Here is a 15,712-nt window from a genome sequence, read left to right as displayed (position 1 = left end):
ATCTTACTGTATTGGAATTGGGGAAACGGTGCGCCTACGTACTAAACCCATGCTTGAGCTCGTGTGTTTGTAGCTAAAAATGTCGCTGTTCGGCTGGTTCCATGTGTTGTGGTTCAAAGTCTCGCATAATACCAAGTTCTTTATATAATGGAGAATATATTGATCTCTTCACTTTTTTCACCTTTTTACTTGTGCGAAGCTAAGGCTAAAACCATGGCTTTCTCGAGATTTGTCTACCTAACTATATATATACGTATGTATTTACTTAACAAATAAAACTAGCCTTTATATAATCGCTTCTACTTAAGTGCATGTAAGTTCCATTGATGGTACAGTCCTGGAACTGTTTTCAAATATATATATTTTTTTGATTATTTTTCTTAGAAAAGTTATCCACTGATTTGTATTGAATACTTTATTATAGTTTTTGAGGTAATCCTAACTATTTTTGATTGCTCATTATTAATATAAAACATCCTACAAATATTGTCAATTAATTTTGATTTATTTATAATATATTTTTGTTATATTGTGAGCTTATTGGCCAGTCTGGTATTTTCTGATAGATATTTTAAAAAAAGTAAAATGTAGAATCCGTTTCTAAATAATTAGTTAAGTGCTCAGTGTAACTATATAGCTGCTGATATAATCTTCTCCATCACTATCCCCACTTGCATCTTCGTCAGCGTCATGATCTTCATGTTTATCTTCTTCACCATCAGTATCCTTACTAGTACCATTGTCTAAACTGTCTTCGTTGGAGTTATTTTCTTTGCTTTCATTACTATCATCATCCTCATTGTCCTCAGCATCATCTTCATTTTCGCTATTTTCTTTTTCGTTGTCGTCTTCACCATCTCCACTTCCTTCTAATGTATCTTCATCTAGCTGATTAGAACTATTATCGATTTCGTTGCTATCGATACTTGAGTTTTTTGAATCGCCTTCATCCTCATCGCCGAACACATCATCTTCATCATTTTCTTCACTGTCTTCATCTTCATTACTTCCATCGGCACTATCCTTCGATTCTTCGTTTATATCTTCATCATCATCTGCCTTTTTATTAATTTTGTCATCTTCATCGTCATCAATGACCTCGTAATCCGCGAGGTCTGCATCATTTTCACCTGCTTGGTTTCTATTCAAAATAAGTTCCAACAACTTCCGCGGAGGTAGTTCCCCAAAAACAGTGATAGTCTCGGAAATATCTTCTGATGCTGGAATTTCCCTTGAGGATTCCTCACTACCGCTTCCGTTATCCAAGGCAGCCGCCCGCGTATACGAGATCGCCGTGAAAGCGATTATAACAAATATGAAAATTTTCATGATTTTTGTGCCTCTTGTAATATTATTAATTCGCTAGTTTATAAAGTATATTACTGAAGTTATTTAGAAAACCGGTGCTTATATAGCAGAGAATTCTCTGTAAGAGATTTTTCTATCTACAATAGTTGCAACCTTGTAAAACAGATAGTGTTAGCTTTAATGTTAGCTTTGACATTAAAACTAATAGTTGATGTAGTCTTTAAGTTCATTTGCTCAGCTGAAAAATAACTTTTCTTACTAGCTGCCATGCAACTGGAAGGTCAAGCTACTCGCGCTCCAATATTTGTTACACCTATGTAACATGTTTCATCTCTTTAGTTCATTATTATTTACCTAATTGTCTTACGTTGGCTTTGTCTCTCTCAATCAAACATATTTGTAAATAATAAAAACTATTTGATTTGATTCTTGATCAAAATAGCGTCTGGCTGCTTTGGTTGATCTTCTCGGAAACATTCGTAAGAAGTTTTGGTCGAACAGTAGCAACAATTTAAGGACCATGAAATAAAGCTTAAAGAAAGCTCTCATTGCTAAGGCTCAGCCTTATATATTATAAATATTATAAATTCATGATTCCCCTGACACACACTATAAATCAATCGAGCATTCCTACAGGTACATAACGAGTATTCCAATTGGGATGATATGATTTCTAAGTGTCCTTTCGAATATTTTTAATATGTCATGATCTGTATTTTTTTCCTTCGTTGTAATTCTTATTGTTTACAATTTCATCTTGGATTCCAAGATGTTATCTGGAATTAGATCTGTCTCAAAACACAACCTGGCCGATATTGAGAAAAGGATTTCGACTTGCATCCATATAAAATTGTTCTCACTCAAGAACTGAAGGCACTGGAACCCAGTAAACGTTGATTCGCTGACTTTATCTTGGATTTTACCAATTTGAAACAATACATCATCTTCTCCGAAGAGGCTCACTTTCATCTGAGTGATGCGATAAATAATTAAAATGATTCAGGTGCGAAGAAAATCCATAACTTGTTCGTGAACAAATCTTAGATTTACCCAAATTGACAGTTTGGTTTTTGGTCTGATGAAGTCATCGGTCCGTACTGCTCTCGAAACAAAGGTGGTGTGATGGTTATTAAAGGATAGCGGTATTGATCGAAGATAACGAACTTTTTGTGGCCGCAATCGGTAGAATTTGATCTGAAAATCATCGGGTTCCAAGAAGACGGACCACACAGCATTCAAGAACTCAATTATTGCGAGAAAAATGTGGAGATTCGATTATTTCAAGAAATTGTGACATTTAATGGCCTCCAAGCAGTCGTGATTTAATACCATTACACTACATCTTGTGAGGTTATTTGAAGTCATTAGTCTTTGGACTTTCCTTAAGCTTTAGAAATGAATATTGAAGGTACTAGTTATTCAAGAAAAAGTTATTCAAGACGTACGAATTGGTTTAATGCAAAAAGTACTCGAAAGCTGGGTTCATCGAATTCATTACCATATCTCTCTTATTGAGGAGATAGTCTCTTCATATTGATTCATATACATTTGAAACCTTAACTATATTCTTACCTATTTTGGGAAACAGTGCCCTTTAAAATTTGTACAACAACATTACAGTTGGAGGTAAAAGCGGAAGGCGTCAACTTAGAAATATATTGTTTGTGTTACGTCAGCTTTATTTAGTGTATAAAATACATTTGAACAGCAAATAACCAATTCTTTTTTGAAAACACGTGCTCAAAGATTTCGATACATTTGTATAAAGTATAAATTTTGGAGGAACAGTAGTGTGAGGAGATATTGCATATATAGTATCAATAGCTCAGTGTACATACAAGTAGGTTTATACTAGTTTTAACTGTTATCTCAATCATACTGTCTCCGTGTATTGAAATAAGCAGCATAGTGGTCGATTGAGACTGTAAAAATAAAATTTGAAGAGCCCATACCTGCCGAAAAAACAATTATTATTTAACGTAGCCTTTTTTTTTTTTAAACTTAACAAAGTAATGTATAGGGAGATTGTTTTCAAGCTTCTCTCGTTTTTAAAGACAAAACCAAGAAGCTTCATATTTAATAGGGAATTTTTATTATCATTTGACATAAGGATCTTTTGAATTTGTTTTTAGATAATTATCTTTTCTGCCTACTTCATAGATGTTCCATCCAATGAGTTAAATTTTCGATGACTCGTTTGAACATTTCGACATTTAACTAGCTTGTCTTGTCATAACAAGAGTGACGTTTTGCTCCAAGACTCGAATCGAAACGAAATTATCAACATAGACTTTAAACTTTATAAATTTCCACAAGAAAAAGTCTAAGGTGTGATATCATACAATCTTGGCGCTCCATCGTGAAATTATCTGCCGACGGAAGTATTCTCTCAATCTCTTCGTTGCGCCGTCTTGTCGAAACTAAATTTCACTGAGTTCACTAGCTTCAATATCAGGCATCAAAAAGTCGGTTGTCATGGCGTGACCGTCATTGACAGTTACGTTCTCACCGGCTTCACGTTTGGGGAAATATGGACCGATGATCTTACCGAGCCACAAACTACACCAAACCGTTATTCAAACTGCTGGGTCTCAAGATGCTGCGAATGGTACATTCAGTAGGCTGATTATTTTAACCACAAGTTGAGTGAAACGCGCGAAACACATTCGTTGGAGAACGTGAATTTTTCAAATAAAGTTTAACGATTTTAAAAATTGTTCAGGCATAAGTCTTTCCGGAATGAAATGCTAAACAATACCGAACAAAAATTACATGACAGCTTGACCCGCTTCACGCGATTCTACCCTTGGATCACCCGTTAGCATATATATATTTAAAATTGGTTGGTTTCCGAACCACTGGTTGACGTTTTACACCTGAAGGTATTTCCCTGGGTTCGACTTCTGCAAGTTGAAATAATATAAAATTTTCGGTTGCATTCGAACTTAGTTCTTCTTTTTTCAATACACTCGGATAACTTCTGATGAAAACTTGGCATAATTTAAGCTTGTCACTACCTTCACTACACTAAAGATTCACTTGGAAAGATTCGACATAGATTTAGAAAAAACGAAAACTATTCACGAAAATTGTAAGTTCGGCAGGCAACACTTTCTGTCCTGAAAACGGCATAAATGAATCTATGTTTTCCTTACAACAGCATTCCAATAATTCGAGATCTTTTCGGGTAAAATTGTATGTTACTTGCAGTTATTGAAGATGGTGAACTGAACCCTTATACGTACCGCTAGTTGCTTATTCCATGCGCACAACTGTACAGTTCTGTTTTCGACTCATATTTGCGGAACACAGAGTACGTTTGGAACAACATGTGCTAGCAGCCGAAATAATTTCAAGAAATACCAGAGAATTCTTTAGTCGTTATTTATTTAAAAAATGTAAAATTTTTAATTTTTTTATTTTTTTGAAAGAAAAAATAAAATAAATATCTTCGCTGAAAACACATTTAAATTTTCTGATAAAATACTATTTTATGATGAATTGAAGGTTAGTGTTGAGGAAGCTTTCCTTACCCTTGTAGACATTTCTTGTCGTGTCGGTTTCACAATGCGGAACTTGTCGTTCATAATCTTCATGATCATTTCAATGACACTGACATACAGTTATACCCAAGCGCGAACAAATAATGAAAGTGACGAAGAAAGTGTTGCGTCATGGAGTGAAACAAAAAGGAACGAATACGACGGAGGTGTTTACGAAGGCGAAGTGGGAGACAATGGTGAAATTATGAGTCAACGGAGAACCACAGAGAGACGCTATGCGGAAGATCAAAATGGCGAATTCGAAGGAGAAATATTTGATCAACGTAAAGATGGCGAAGAGATTTAGGAACTAGATGAATTGTGATATTTAAATAAGAAATACAAATAAATACTTTTTTTTTTCAACTTCTAAAGAATCTAAAGGGTTTAAAGTTTATATAGTAATTTGAAACTTTATGTTGAAAATACTCCAATTTCTTACCTTAGTACTGTCTTCTAAAGGTTTTTGGTATAGTTATATTCAAATGATTCTGCTAGAACTCTTTTCCAATTTAAGTAAGTTTAGAACTAACCCGGCCTTCTTTTGTGGGGGATCGTTCCTCAATTATCTATATTTAGTCTTCGGATGTATTTCATTGAGGTTAACTCGGAAAGTCTGTCAGCAATTCAAAACATTAAGGTTTGCGGCGCATTTATTCACTGAATTATCGCCGTTTTTGTAATTTTCAACATCACCGTTATATGGGAAGTGGGTGATATTATTATTTGATTTTACCCATTTTCACGTTGTATGAGGAAGTACTTAAAGGGCTTACGCTGAGCAAATTTGGTTGATTTAACTTCAATAGTTTGGAAGATATGAACATTAAACCATAAAAGGGCCACAACAACTTTGCTTTGATGGCAGTTTTGGCGGGATGGCAGTGGCTCGATTACGCCCAGTTGCAATAGCAACCTCCCTCGGGCGTCAAAGAAACTATATGTTAGGTGAACTTAATATTCAAACCTATTGTGGAAAGTGATATATAACATCCCAAGTATGTATTTCTTCCGAACCGGAATATTACCATAGGCCTTACTTTTTTCATTGAAAACAAGTAAGGAAGAGCTAAGTTCGGGTGTCACCAAACATTTTATACTCTCGCATGATAAAGTGATAATCGAGATTCCAGGCGTGGTTGTGAACCGATTTCACCCATATTTTGTAGATGTCATCAGGGTGTTAAGAAAATATTATATACCGAATTTCATTGAAATCGGTCGAGTACTTCCTGAGATATGGTTTTTGGTCCATAAGTGGGCGACGCCACGCCCATTTCCAATTTAAAAAAAAGCCTGGATGCAGCTTCCTTCTAACATTTCTTTTGTAAAATTTAGTGTTTCTGACGTTTTTTGTTAGTGATTAGTGATTTTAGTGATTTTCAACATAACCTTTGTATGGGAGGTGGGCGTGGTTACTATCCGATTTCTTCCATTTTTGAACTGTATATGGAAATGCCAAAAATAAACGACTCTATACAGTTTGGTCGACATAGCTATAGTAGTTTTCGAGATATGTACAAAAAAGTTAGTAGGGGGCGCGGCCACGGCCACTTTTCCAAAAAAATTACGATCCTTTGTGCCAAATTTCATTTTAATATCTTTATTTATGGCTTACTTATGACACTTCTTAAGTTTTCGGTTTCCGCCATTTTGTGGGCGTGGCAGTGGGCCGATTTTGCCCATCTCCGAACTTAACCTTCTTATGGAGCCAAGAAATACGTGTACCAAGTTTCATCATGATATCTCAATTTTTACTCAAGTTACAGCTTGCACGGACGGACGGACAGACAGACATCCGGATGTCAACTCTACTCGTCACCCTGATGACTTTGGTATATATAACTCTATATCTGACTCTTTTAGTTTTAGGACTTACAAACAACCGTTATGTGAACAAAATTATAATACTCTCTTTAGCAACTTTGTTGCGAGATTATAAAAATTAGAGACATCTTTCCTTTGTAGTACTTCTTGTCAGAAAAGTTGCCAGGGATGTCGCCGCTCGAAAAACCTACTGTAGGATTGTAGAAGTAGAGTCTTAAAAAAATTCCGTTAGCGAAGTTCATTTCCGCTGAGACTGCGAAAGACGAGTAGGGCAAAATGGACACGTAAGTGCCCGATATTTTTACAACTTTCGAAATCAATATATGTATACAGCGAAGCTTTAAAGCTTCTTTAAAAATACAAAAAAAAAAAAAAAAAAAAAAAAAAAAAAAAAAAAAAAAAAAAAAAAAAAAAAAAAAAAAAAAAAAAAAAAAAAAAAAAAAAAATCCATTGAATGCTGCATTTTTGCTCAAAGCTTTAGCCGAATTCACGTCTGACCTTGACCGCCAGGCTGAAAGGAATTCGCAACAATGGTAAACAGTTAAAAAGTAAATAAACGTTACGAAAACAGAAAAATAGACAGTATTTGTTTGCAAATGTTTTTATTTCAACAAAAAGACAAACAGGAATTGCTGCAGCTGTTGTCTAAATAACTCACGCCAATCCGACAATTGTTTATAAAAATGCAGTCTGCAGCTCCCGGCTTTTTTGATTGCTACACTGAAGTGCCAGCGCTCGGTTTCAGAATCTTATCGACTTGTGCAAAAATAATTTTCAACTCTTTTCGATGCGTGCCCAACTTTTAGCGATTTTATTTGTTCTTGCGCTCGGTTTGGTTCAAGGCTATGAACCAGACACGACAACCGTTCGAAGCGATGTACAACAACCGAAGTCCACGCCTTCTTTCATAATATTACTTTTGCGTCGCATCTTCTTTATACATTATCAAAGCGTAACTTATAGTAACGGTTCAACCGAGAGATCTACGCGGGGTAAGCATGAAAAAATTATTAAAAAAAAAAAAAATAAAAATGCTAAGTCCATACACCATACACCATACACTAACCATTTTTTTTTTTTAAATAGTGAACATCGTGAATGTTCTGTCACCACCATCAGCTGTAACGGTTGCCACCACTAATACAAGACGAAAGGATTCGAGTGCAGGAAATGGGGCTGCGACTCTTGATAAACCACGTGTTGATTCCTTTGCAGGCCTTCATCCGACCTATAAGTGGAAGTTTCCGAAAAAGTATGCTGGTGATTTAAAAAAAGACATGTCTGCAAAAGGAAAGCGACAACTCCAAAAGAAATTATAATGTGTCAGTATTATAATTTTTCACCTTGTTTTTTGTTCTTATATACTTTTTGTAATGAAAATTTATATTTTCTGACAAAATTTTTACCGTTCCATTTGTTTTTATTCAAAAATATTATAATTAGGGTTTTCACAAATCTCATAAAGTTATAAGTTATAACGATTCGAAAACATAGCATTGAGAATTGTAAATGTGTAAACTAATTTTTGTATGAAATCCACAACAGTTTTTTTTAATTTTACGATGCTTTACGATGGGTTATGAGTACCCCAAATAAAAAGAAACCGTCTTAATGAATATTACAATAATTTGGATTTCTAAGAAGAACTTTGTTCTATTTTCCTAGTTAGAATTCCAAAAAATGCTTTGTTTATTCCACTTTTTTTATAAAGGGTAATTCTTTTCTATGTTCCCCACTTGTTTTAAAGAAAAAATACACAAACTTTAAATTTAATCGGGAATGTTTAGTATCATTGGAAAGAAAATTCCTTGGCATATATAGTTTTTGAAGATTATCGCTTTCAAATGTTCACTGCGACTATGTCTCATATGGTTCATTCATTGAGAGAGATATATCGATGACTCGTTCTAGCATTTCGACCAGAAACCAGCTAATGACACTCGTGATATTTTGCTACACATATGCTTTAGACTTTAGCCGTCCCACCGCTGTGTTATATAACAATCTTGGTAACCAATCCACCAGTCCAAAACGTGAAATTATCTGCTTGCCAAAGTGGTTTCTCAACACATCTTTTTATTGATGGGAAGTATGCGAAGTGGCGCCTTCTTGTTGATGCTAAATGTCGTCGAGATCGCCAGCTTCAGTTTCAGACTTCAAATGGTCGGTCATTGCGTGTTAACGAAAACCGTTGACGGTTACGTTCTCACTGGCATCATTTTTGAAGAAATATGAACCGACGATTCCACCGGCCCAAAATACCATATCAAACCGTTGTTTTTCCTAGATCAAATGGTATGTCTTGAATATTGTCAGGTTGGTTTTCGACCCAAATGGGGCCATTTCGCTTATTCATTTACCCATTGAGCCAGAAATGGTCCCCATTGAAAAATATTTCGCTCGAAAACATCGGGCCTTCTTGGAACTTTTCAAATTCACTCATAAAGCGAAGCGAAGGTCGGGCGAAATGCATCAAGTCGTTCGAGTTGCTGTGAATGGCGCCTAATCGACTCTCGACGCTCTTCGTGTACACTCTCAGCTACTGCTGCTATATTTTCTTTGTTGTGTACTGGACATGTTCTATTCGATCGAATATTATCTAATAATGAATGCTGGGTCTCAAGATGAGGGATGGTGTTGCGAATTATACATTCGATAGGCTGACTATGTTGACACATTCTTTACAAGACGTGAATTTTCGTAATATTGAGTATATTTGTGAATGGATGAATAGTGGAGTGAGAGCCCTCACTCCTTTCAAAACACGAAGCGCGTATAATCTCCTTTTTTATTGTGATCAGTTCATCATCGAGGCTACTCAAAAGAGATATGGAGGGTTTCAGTTACTTAATGTTATTTACGTTTTGCTGGTAAGTGGTGGTAAATGACGGTCAGAAATTTGTTAGGAAGAAGGGGAGATGGAATCATATTAGTATGCTTTCTTGTTGACTAATCCGCAAATTAGCTCTCACGATGGCTGTATACATCGTTGTTAAGATCTTAGTAGTATAATTAGTTGTCTTTGTATATTTGTGATGGGCGAACGTTAGAGGAGCTTAGACTTCGCAAAGGATATGTTTGATCTACCGTTTGCTAGATATCATAATCTAACTCGACGCAACAGCTGTCAGGAGCACACCGCAATTGAAAATATACACCTTATCTCTCTTTCCCTAAGATTGTTCGGTTGTTACTACCAAAATCATCGATGACTAATTGGTCCCTGGTGCTGAACGCCACTAGGTTTGATCGTTTTGTGGTGCTGATCACCATTAGCATTCACATCTGCCCACTACATGCATTTTAAACTGATAAATGCAACGTCTTCTCCTCTAAGCAAATAACTTCAGTGCACAAATGTGAAAAAAAACCCAGAAAAAAAATATCGGTTTGTCATTCACAATAATTCATTGAAAAACATGACGGAAGATACCGTAAAACTGCTGACAGTAGAGGCTAATTAAAATTTATAGTTCGGTGGGTGGTTGCAAGTACCAAAACAGCAAGACAACACCACATGGCACCCGCTGATGTCATAATTACGGCAGTTTTTATTGCAAATTTTAATAGCATTCGCGTTCGTACTCCTGTTGCGACATAAATTCACATTTGGACGCCTAACGATGGCCGCGTCTTGTTAGCGTGCACCTGCACTTGTTGCCTCGAAAACCGCACAGGCGGGTGCTGACACTTTATTTTGGCAGCAGAAATATTTTCGCTAAATCATACGATACATAAATTTGCAAATAAATTTGTATTTACGATGCATGCTTCGAATTTATGTGTGTTTGAAACGTCAAATATATGTGCGAAATTGCTTTGTAGCGTTTTCTTATATTCGAAGCAAAGTCATATTCAAAATGCGGATAATAAAAATTAATTATTAGCAATTGTAAACTCACATCACCCCTAAAAACGGATTGATACCATCATTAACCTATGTGCTGAAAACAATATTTGTATCTTTTGTCAATTTATTATTTGTATTGTGGGCTAACTTGTCAACAACTAAAACAATTTTCACTTTCTCTTCGAACATCTGTGCTGCTTTCAACACCTCCAGCTCTTAGGGCGAGTTTCTTTCTAGAGCCTCACGTGACTCACGATTGATTGTAGGCAGATTTTGAGTTCTGGTAACAAGAATAAGTAAAAGTTATTGAGCAAAGCGTTCTGGTTTCGAATTTTACTTGATCTTTATTGGATAGGCGTTAAACATCTCTTTCAAGTATTGTTTCAGACCTCTGCTATCTCTCTTGTGCCAACGCGCCGTTTTTATAGCCTGAAATACCCAAAAAGAAACGTCGGAAACGCTTTTTTCTTTCCTTATTGGCGTAGACACTGCCTCCAAGATTACAGGTGAAACAGCGCACCAGTCGTTTCCCTGTTTGGCGGCAATTAGAGATGCCAACAACAGAACTTTTCTCTCGAAAACTCGCAACGTCGACTCATAAGATATCATCTTCTATGCCTCTGCATCTCTCTCTGTTCGTCGACAGAGGACTTTATTTCTTAATTGCCTACTCAGTCCGAACTAGCACTTGTTGGCAAGACTTATTCTGCATTGATATACGACTTCGAAGCTGTGACGTGGTAGCCAAGTAGCGAGTGCGATGATTGTTTATTTGATGACGGGAGATTTTTCGTTTTGCCGTCGTTCACATCCAGACCCATATGCTTCGCTTCTTCATCGAAACTGGAGAAAGCAGAACTAATGTATATATATAGAATCGATCATGATTATAATCTAAGTCCATTTAGACATGTCTGTCTCTCAGTCCGTCCGTTCGTCTGCATATATAAGAATTAGTCTTTCAGGTTTTGAGGTATCAATCTGCAATTTTTGTATGGATTTCAGACCACTGAAGCATAAAGAAAAATCTGACGATATATCAATAAATTTGGTATTATTGTCCAAGGTAACGGTGCATAATCCGAAAAAATTGTTCAGATCGAGTAACAAAGCATAGAGCTGCAATTCAAACAGACCAATAAAAGTTTTTATACAGAATCTTTTGTATTGGTAAAGGGTGTTATAACTGCGCTTACAACAGAATTCAATGTTTTTCGTGTTCTTCTCTAAATTTTCTTCAAAGTTATTGTTTAATGAAAATAATGCTTAATTTTTTCAATTTAATTTCCAGCTGCTACATGTTAACTGTCCTTTCTGTATCCTTAAAAATATTCTTTTCTTTAGAAGACTAGCAGATCTCTTCTTTTTAGTTGGGTTTCATTACAGTATTGTAGTAAGGCATTGGCTAATAGAGTTGAATATTTTCACCGTGTTTGCTGTCTTCTAGTTATTTTGTTTTTTATCAAAAAATACCAAGATGAATGGTTTCATATCGAATGTACCATGGTGAGCCCATAATTACTCTAAGGACCGTTTATCCAATAGATTAGTGCTGGTTAGCCTTAACCAAGACATGTTCTTTCGGTAAAGAACCTTTTTATGACACACTAAACTGTGTCATCTTCAAAATTGGTGGTCAGGAGATTATTATCTTTTGATATGTTGGGTAGGCAAAAAAGTATATTCGTATTTCTAATCATTCTTCGAATTTAATTTTTTACTGTTAATTGAAGCTTAAAATCTCACTTTTTTAACACTAAATGGTATGACGCAATGAGATTGGTAGCGCTGGATATATAGTACATATACGACTGCAACGACATCTCTTGACAAAATACGAAAATACTTTTTCGACTACCAATATATATAAGATATATATAGTTGGGCCTGGCAAGCTTTACCAAAGTCCTAATCAGTCATTGATCAAATATGAAACCGGCTATTTAACCGGTAAATGTTCTTTTTTAAATAACACTCCATTTGAAGGAAATATTGCTTTGAAATTATATGATAAGGCCACACCTTATAGAATGCCTATGCTACAGCAAGAAACATTGCTGAATAACACGCTCTGAGCTCAAATGCTTTAATGATTTTGTCACTTATTTTAACATAAAGTATTTATTTGCTCCGCAGTGCCGTGTTTTACACGAAATTGATGCTTTGGAATTATATTATTTTTGTTGAGGAATCATCTTTGATAGTAACACTTTTTCGAATATTTAAGAAAGGCAGAGTAAAAGATCTATTGGTCTAAAAGAATTTTTTTAAATTTTTTTCTCATATAACAAATTGAATATTTAACTAAATTTTGTGTTGTTACAAACATACACTATTAATAAAGAAATTATGCTATTTTTGACAAAAAAAAAAAAAAATAAAAAAATAAATAAAAATAAAAAAAAAAATAAAAAAAAAAACACATTTTAACTCGGCCATGGTGACACCATTTCCGCTCGCGTTGGCGGAATAACTCGTTATCATCTGAAGTGAGAAATACGCGTTTTATTTTAAGGTTTAARTTRWAAARWRAAAAAAAAAAAAAAAAATTATCTTCTTTTTAGCCTTTAAGAATTGCATTTCAAATACTTGAGTAGTTCATGAGAAATCTTACCAACCGACTTCAAAAACACATTTTCAAGAAAAACGCATTTAAAAATGGAGCACTTAGCTTAGCTAGCCTCGAAAAAATTTATATTTGATTTTTTGAACCCGTAAACCCATTGAACCTCTTCAATTTTTATCTAAAATGACGTTCTGTGACTTTTTCCATGAAACTAGTTACTCGTATTCGAAATGGAAACCTACATTTAAAAACAGTGAAAGTACTAAATATGCAATATTTAGTGACCTCATAATTTTGTCATGTACTAACGACCTTTTAGCTCTTTATCTCTTTATCTCTTGTATGATTCTTTTGATTTAATTTGTAGGCAAGAGTGTCTCTTTAGTGGTGTCAGACAACTTCAAATCGTTTGTAGCTTTTCCATAGGGAATTTTGTGCAGTGACTGCTTCATTTGGTATTTCAAAGTTGAATTCAGAAAGAAAATAACAAAATCTCTTACAAATTGATGTGCACCGATAGTTATAAAGTGTCTGACAATTCTCATAGCAATAAACATTATTTATAAATTTATTTAAAATTTAAATTTATAATGTTTAACAATCATATCACATATGAAATCCAGAATGTAGAAATATTATCATTCATGTCTCTAAATTCCTTCACATTAATACTTCATGTACAGCGCTACATACATATCTATGTCTCTCTTTTGTAACTTGATAAATCCTCAGTGGCGTTAATTACATATTCCCATCTCACATATTACACGCGCGTTTAAACAAAGATAAATATACAGGCATATATTTATCTATGCTACCGACAGATATGCCTGCAATACCCAATTTTGGCCAAGTAACCGGCTTATAGCTGCAGGTCGGGCTATTCTGTTGTGAGTTTGACATAATTGTCGTTTAATGTGGACAATTCAATGCATACCTTGGGGTATTAGAGTTTGAAACCATTTCATGGAATTTATGCTTGCACAGATATGTGTATGTGGTTATATGCATAACTAATTATTTGCTCATCAAATCTCACCAGCTAAGGTAGTGTAGTTAGTAATAGTGGTTGGGTTTAACATATTAATGTATGTGTGGGAAGTTTAAAAGCTGTAGCTAAATATAATTGGAAAGTGAGCATCGGAGGGTTATTTATGAACAGAAAAGTATTTGTTTGAGATTTCTGTGGCTGAATTTATTAATTTGGGTGTTCATTTGTTCAGAGGCTCTAAACATGCTCTTTAGTTAAATAATTGAACCATAATAATGTGGGAAAAAAGTATTCTATTAAATAACTGTCTTATTGATTACATTCATCGAAACTGATGATTTTACTCAGGAGTTCCCGGAATGCAGCTAGTTTTTCTAAATTTGAAACTATTTAATCATAATATATCATAATATTTTGTTCTAGACTTTTTCGCTTAGAATACATTTTGAGTACAAGTTTCTTCTGCTTATATAAAAGGTGATGCATTTCAAGATTCCTTACTTCTTATTAAAGAAAAAACACAGCAAATTCAAATTTAATGTTGGTCGCGGTCTGTCCGTTGTGTTAAATTTTCGATGACTCGTTCGAGCACTTCGACTGGTAACTATCGAATGCAATCCGTGATGAAGCGGAATTATCCGCATAGACTTTAGACTTTACATATTATCACAACATAAACTAACTCTAACGCTGTGATATCACGTGATCTTGGTAGCCAGTCGACCAGCCCAAAACATGAAATTGTCTGCTCAATAACCCCATTGATTGAAGCTCGTTGCAACCAAACACCGCCATATAATATCTTGATAGACTAATTTTATGTATATTTGTGCAAAGCTCTTGTCAGGTATGCCTAAAGTTAGTGCAAAATCTGACTTGTCTGCTTTAAATCTCAACTTGATAGCATTATTTATGCCTCAGTTTTTTTTATTGGTTAATGAGGCCGGCATGAACCGTGCCGAAATTGGCTGATGTACACATTTACCTTCCTCATTGCGTTGACTCTTATATTTTTGTTTTTGTGTTTTTTTTATACTCTCGCAACAAAGTTGCTAAAGAGAGTATTATAGTTTTGTTCACATAACGGTTGTTTGTAAGTCCTACAACTAAAAGAGTCAGATATAGGGTTATATGTACCAAAGTGATCAGGGTGACGAGTAGAGTTGAAATCCGGATGACTGTCTGTCCGTCGGTCCGTCTGTCCGTCTGTCCGTGAAAGCTGTAACTTGAGTAAAAATTGAGATATCATGATGCAACTTGGTACACGCATTTCTTGGCTCCATAAGAAGATTAAGTTCGAAGATGGGCAAATTCGGCCCACTGCCACGCCCACAAAATGGCGGAAACCGAAAACCTATAAAGTTTCATAACTAAGCCATAAATAAAGATATTAAAATGAAATTTGGCACAAAGGATCGCATAAGGGAGGGGCATATTTGGACGTAATTTTTTGGAAAAGTAGGCGTGGCCCCGCCCCCTACTAACTTTTTTGTACATATCTCGAAAACTACTATAGCTATGTCAACCAAACTGTATAGAGTCGTTTCTTTTAGGCATCTCCATATATAGTTCAAAAATAGAATAAATCGGATAATAACCACGCCCACCTCCCATACAAAGGTTATGTT

General features: G+C 35.1%; 2 protein-coding genes across 2 annotated transcripts; one reads left to right on the top strand and one right to left on the bottom strand.

The window, feature by feature from the left end:
- Positions 1-612: 612 nt before the first annotated feature.
- Positions 613-1,329, bottom strand: LOC108974870 (prostatic spermine-binding protein-like). The gene has a single exon (XM_018942970.1). The coding sequence runs from the start codon at positions 1,327-1,329 to the stop codon at positions 613-615; it is 717 nt and encodes a 238-aa protein (XP_018798515.1).
- A 6,074-nt stretch (positions 1,330-7,403) lies between these two features.
- LOC108974939 lies at positions 7,404-8,031 on the top strand. The gene is made up of 2 exons (XM_018943066.1): positions 7,404-7,669; positions 7,764-8,031. The coding sequence occupies exons 1-2, from the start codon at positions 7,465-7,467 to the stop codon at positions 7,994-7,996; spliced, it is 438 nt and encodes a 145-aa protein (XP_018798611.1). The 5' UTR covers positions 7,404-7,464; the 3' UTR covers positions 7,997-8,031.
- Positions 8,032-15,712: the final 7,681 nt, after the last annotated feature.

Source organism: Bactrocera latifrons, unplaced genomic scaffold (assembly GCF_001853355.1).
Source record: "Bactrocera latifrons isolate USDA-ARS-PBARC rearing strain unplaced genomic scaffold, ASM185335v1 scaffold_6, whole genome shotgun sequence".
Taxonomy (NCBI): Eukaryota; Metazoa; Arthropoda; class Insecta; order Diptera; family Tephritidae; genus Bactrocera; species Bactrocera latifrons.
Note: the sequence above shows the minus strand (reverse complement) of the source record. Positions and strands in the feature narration are given on the sequence as shown.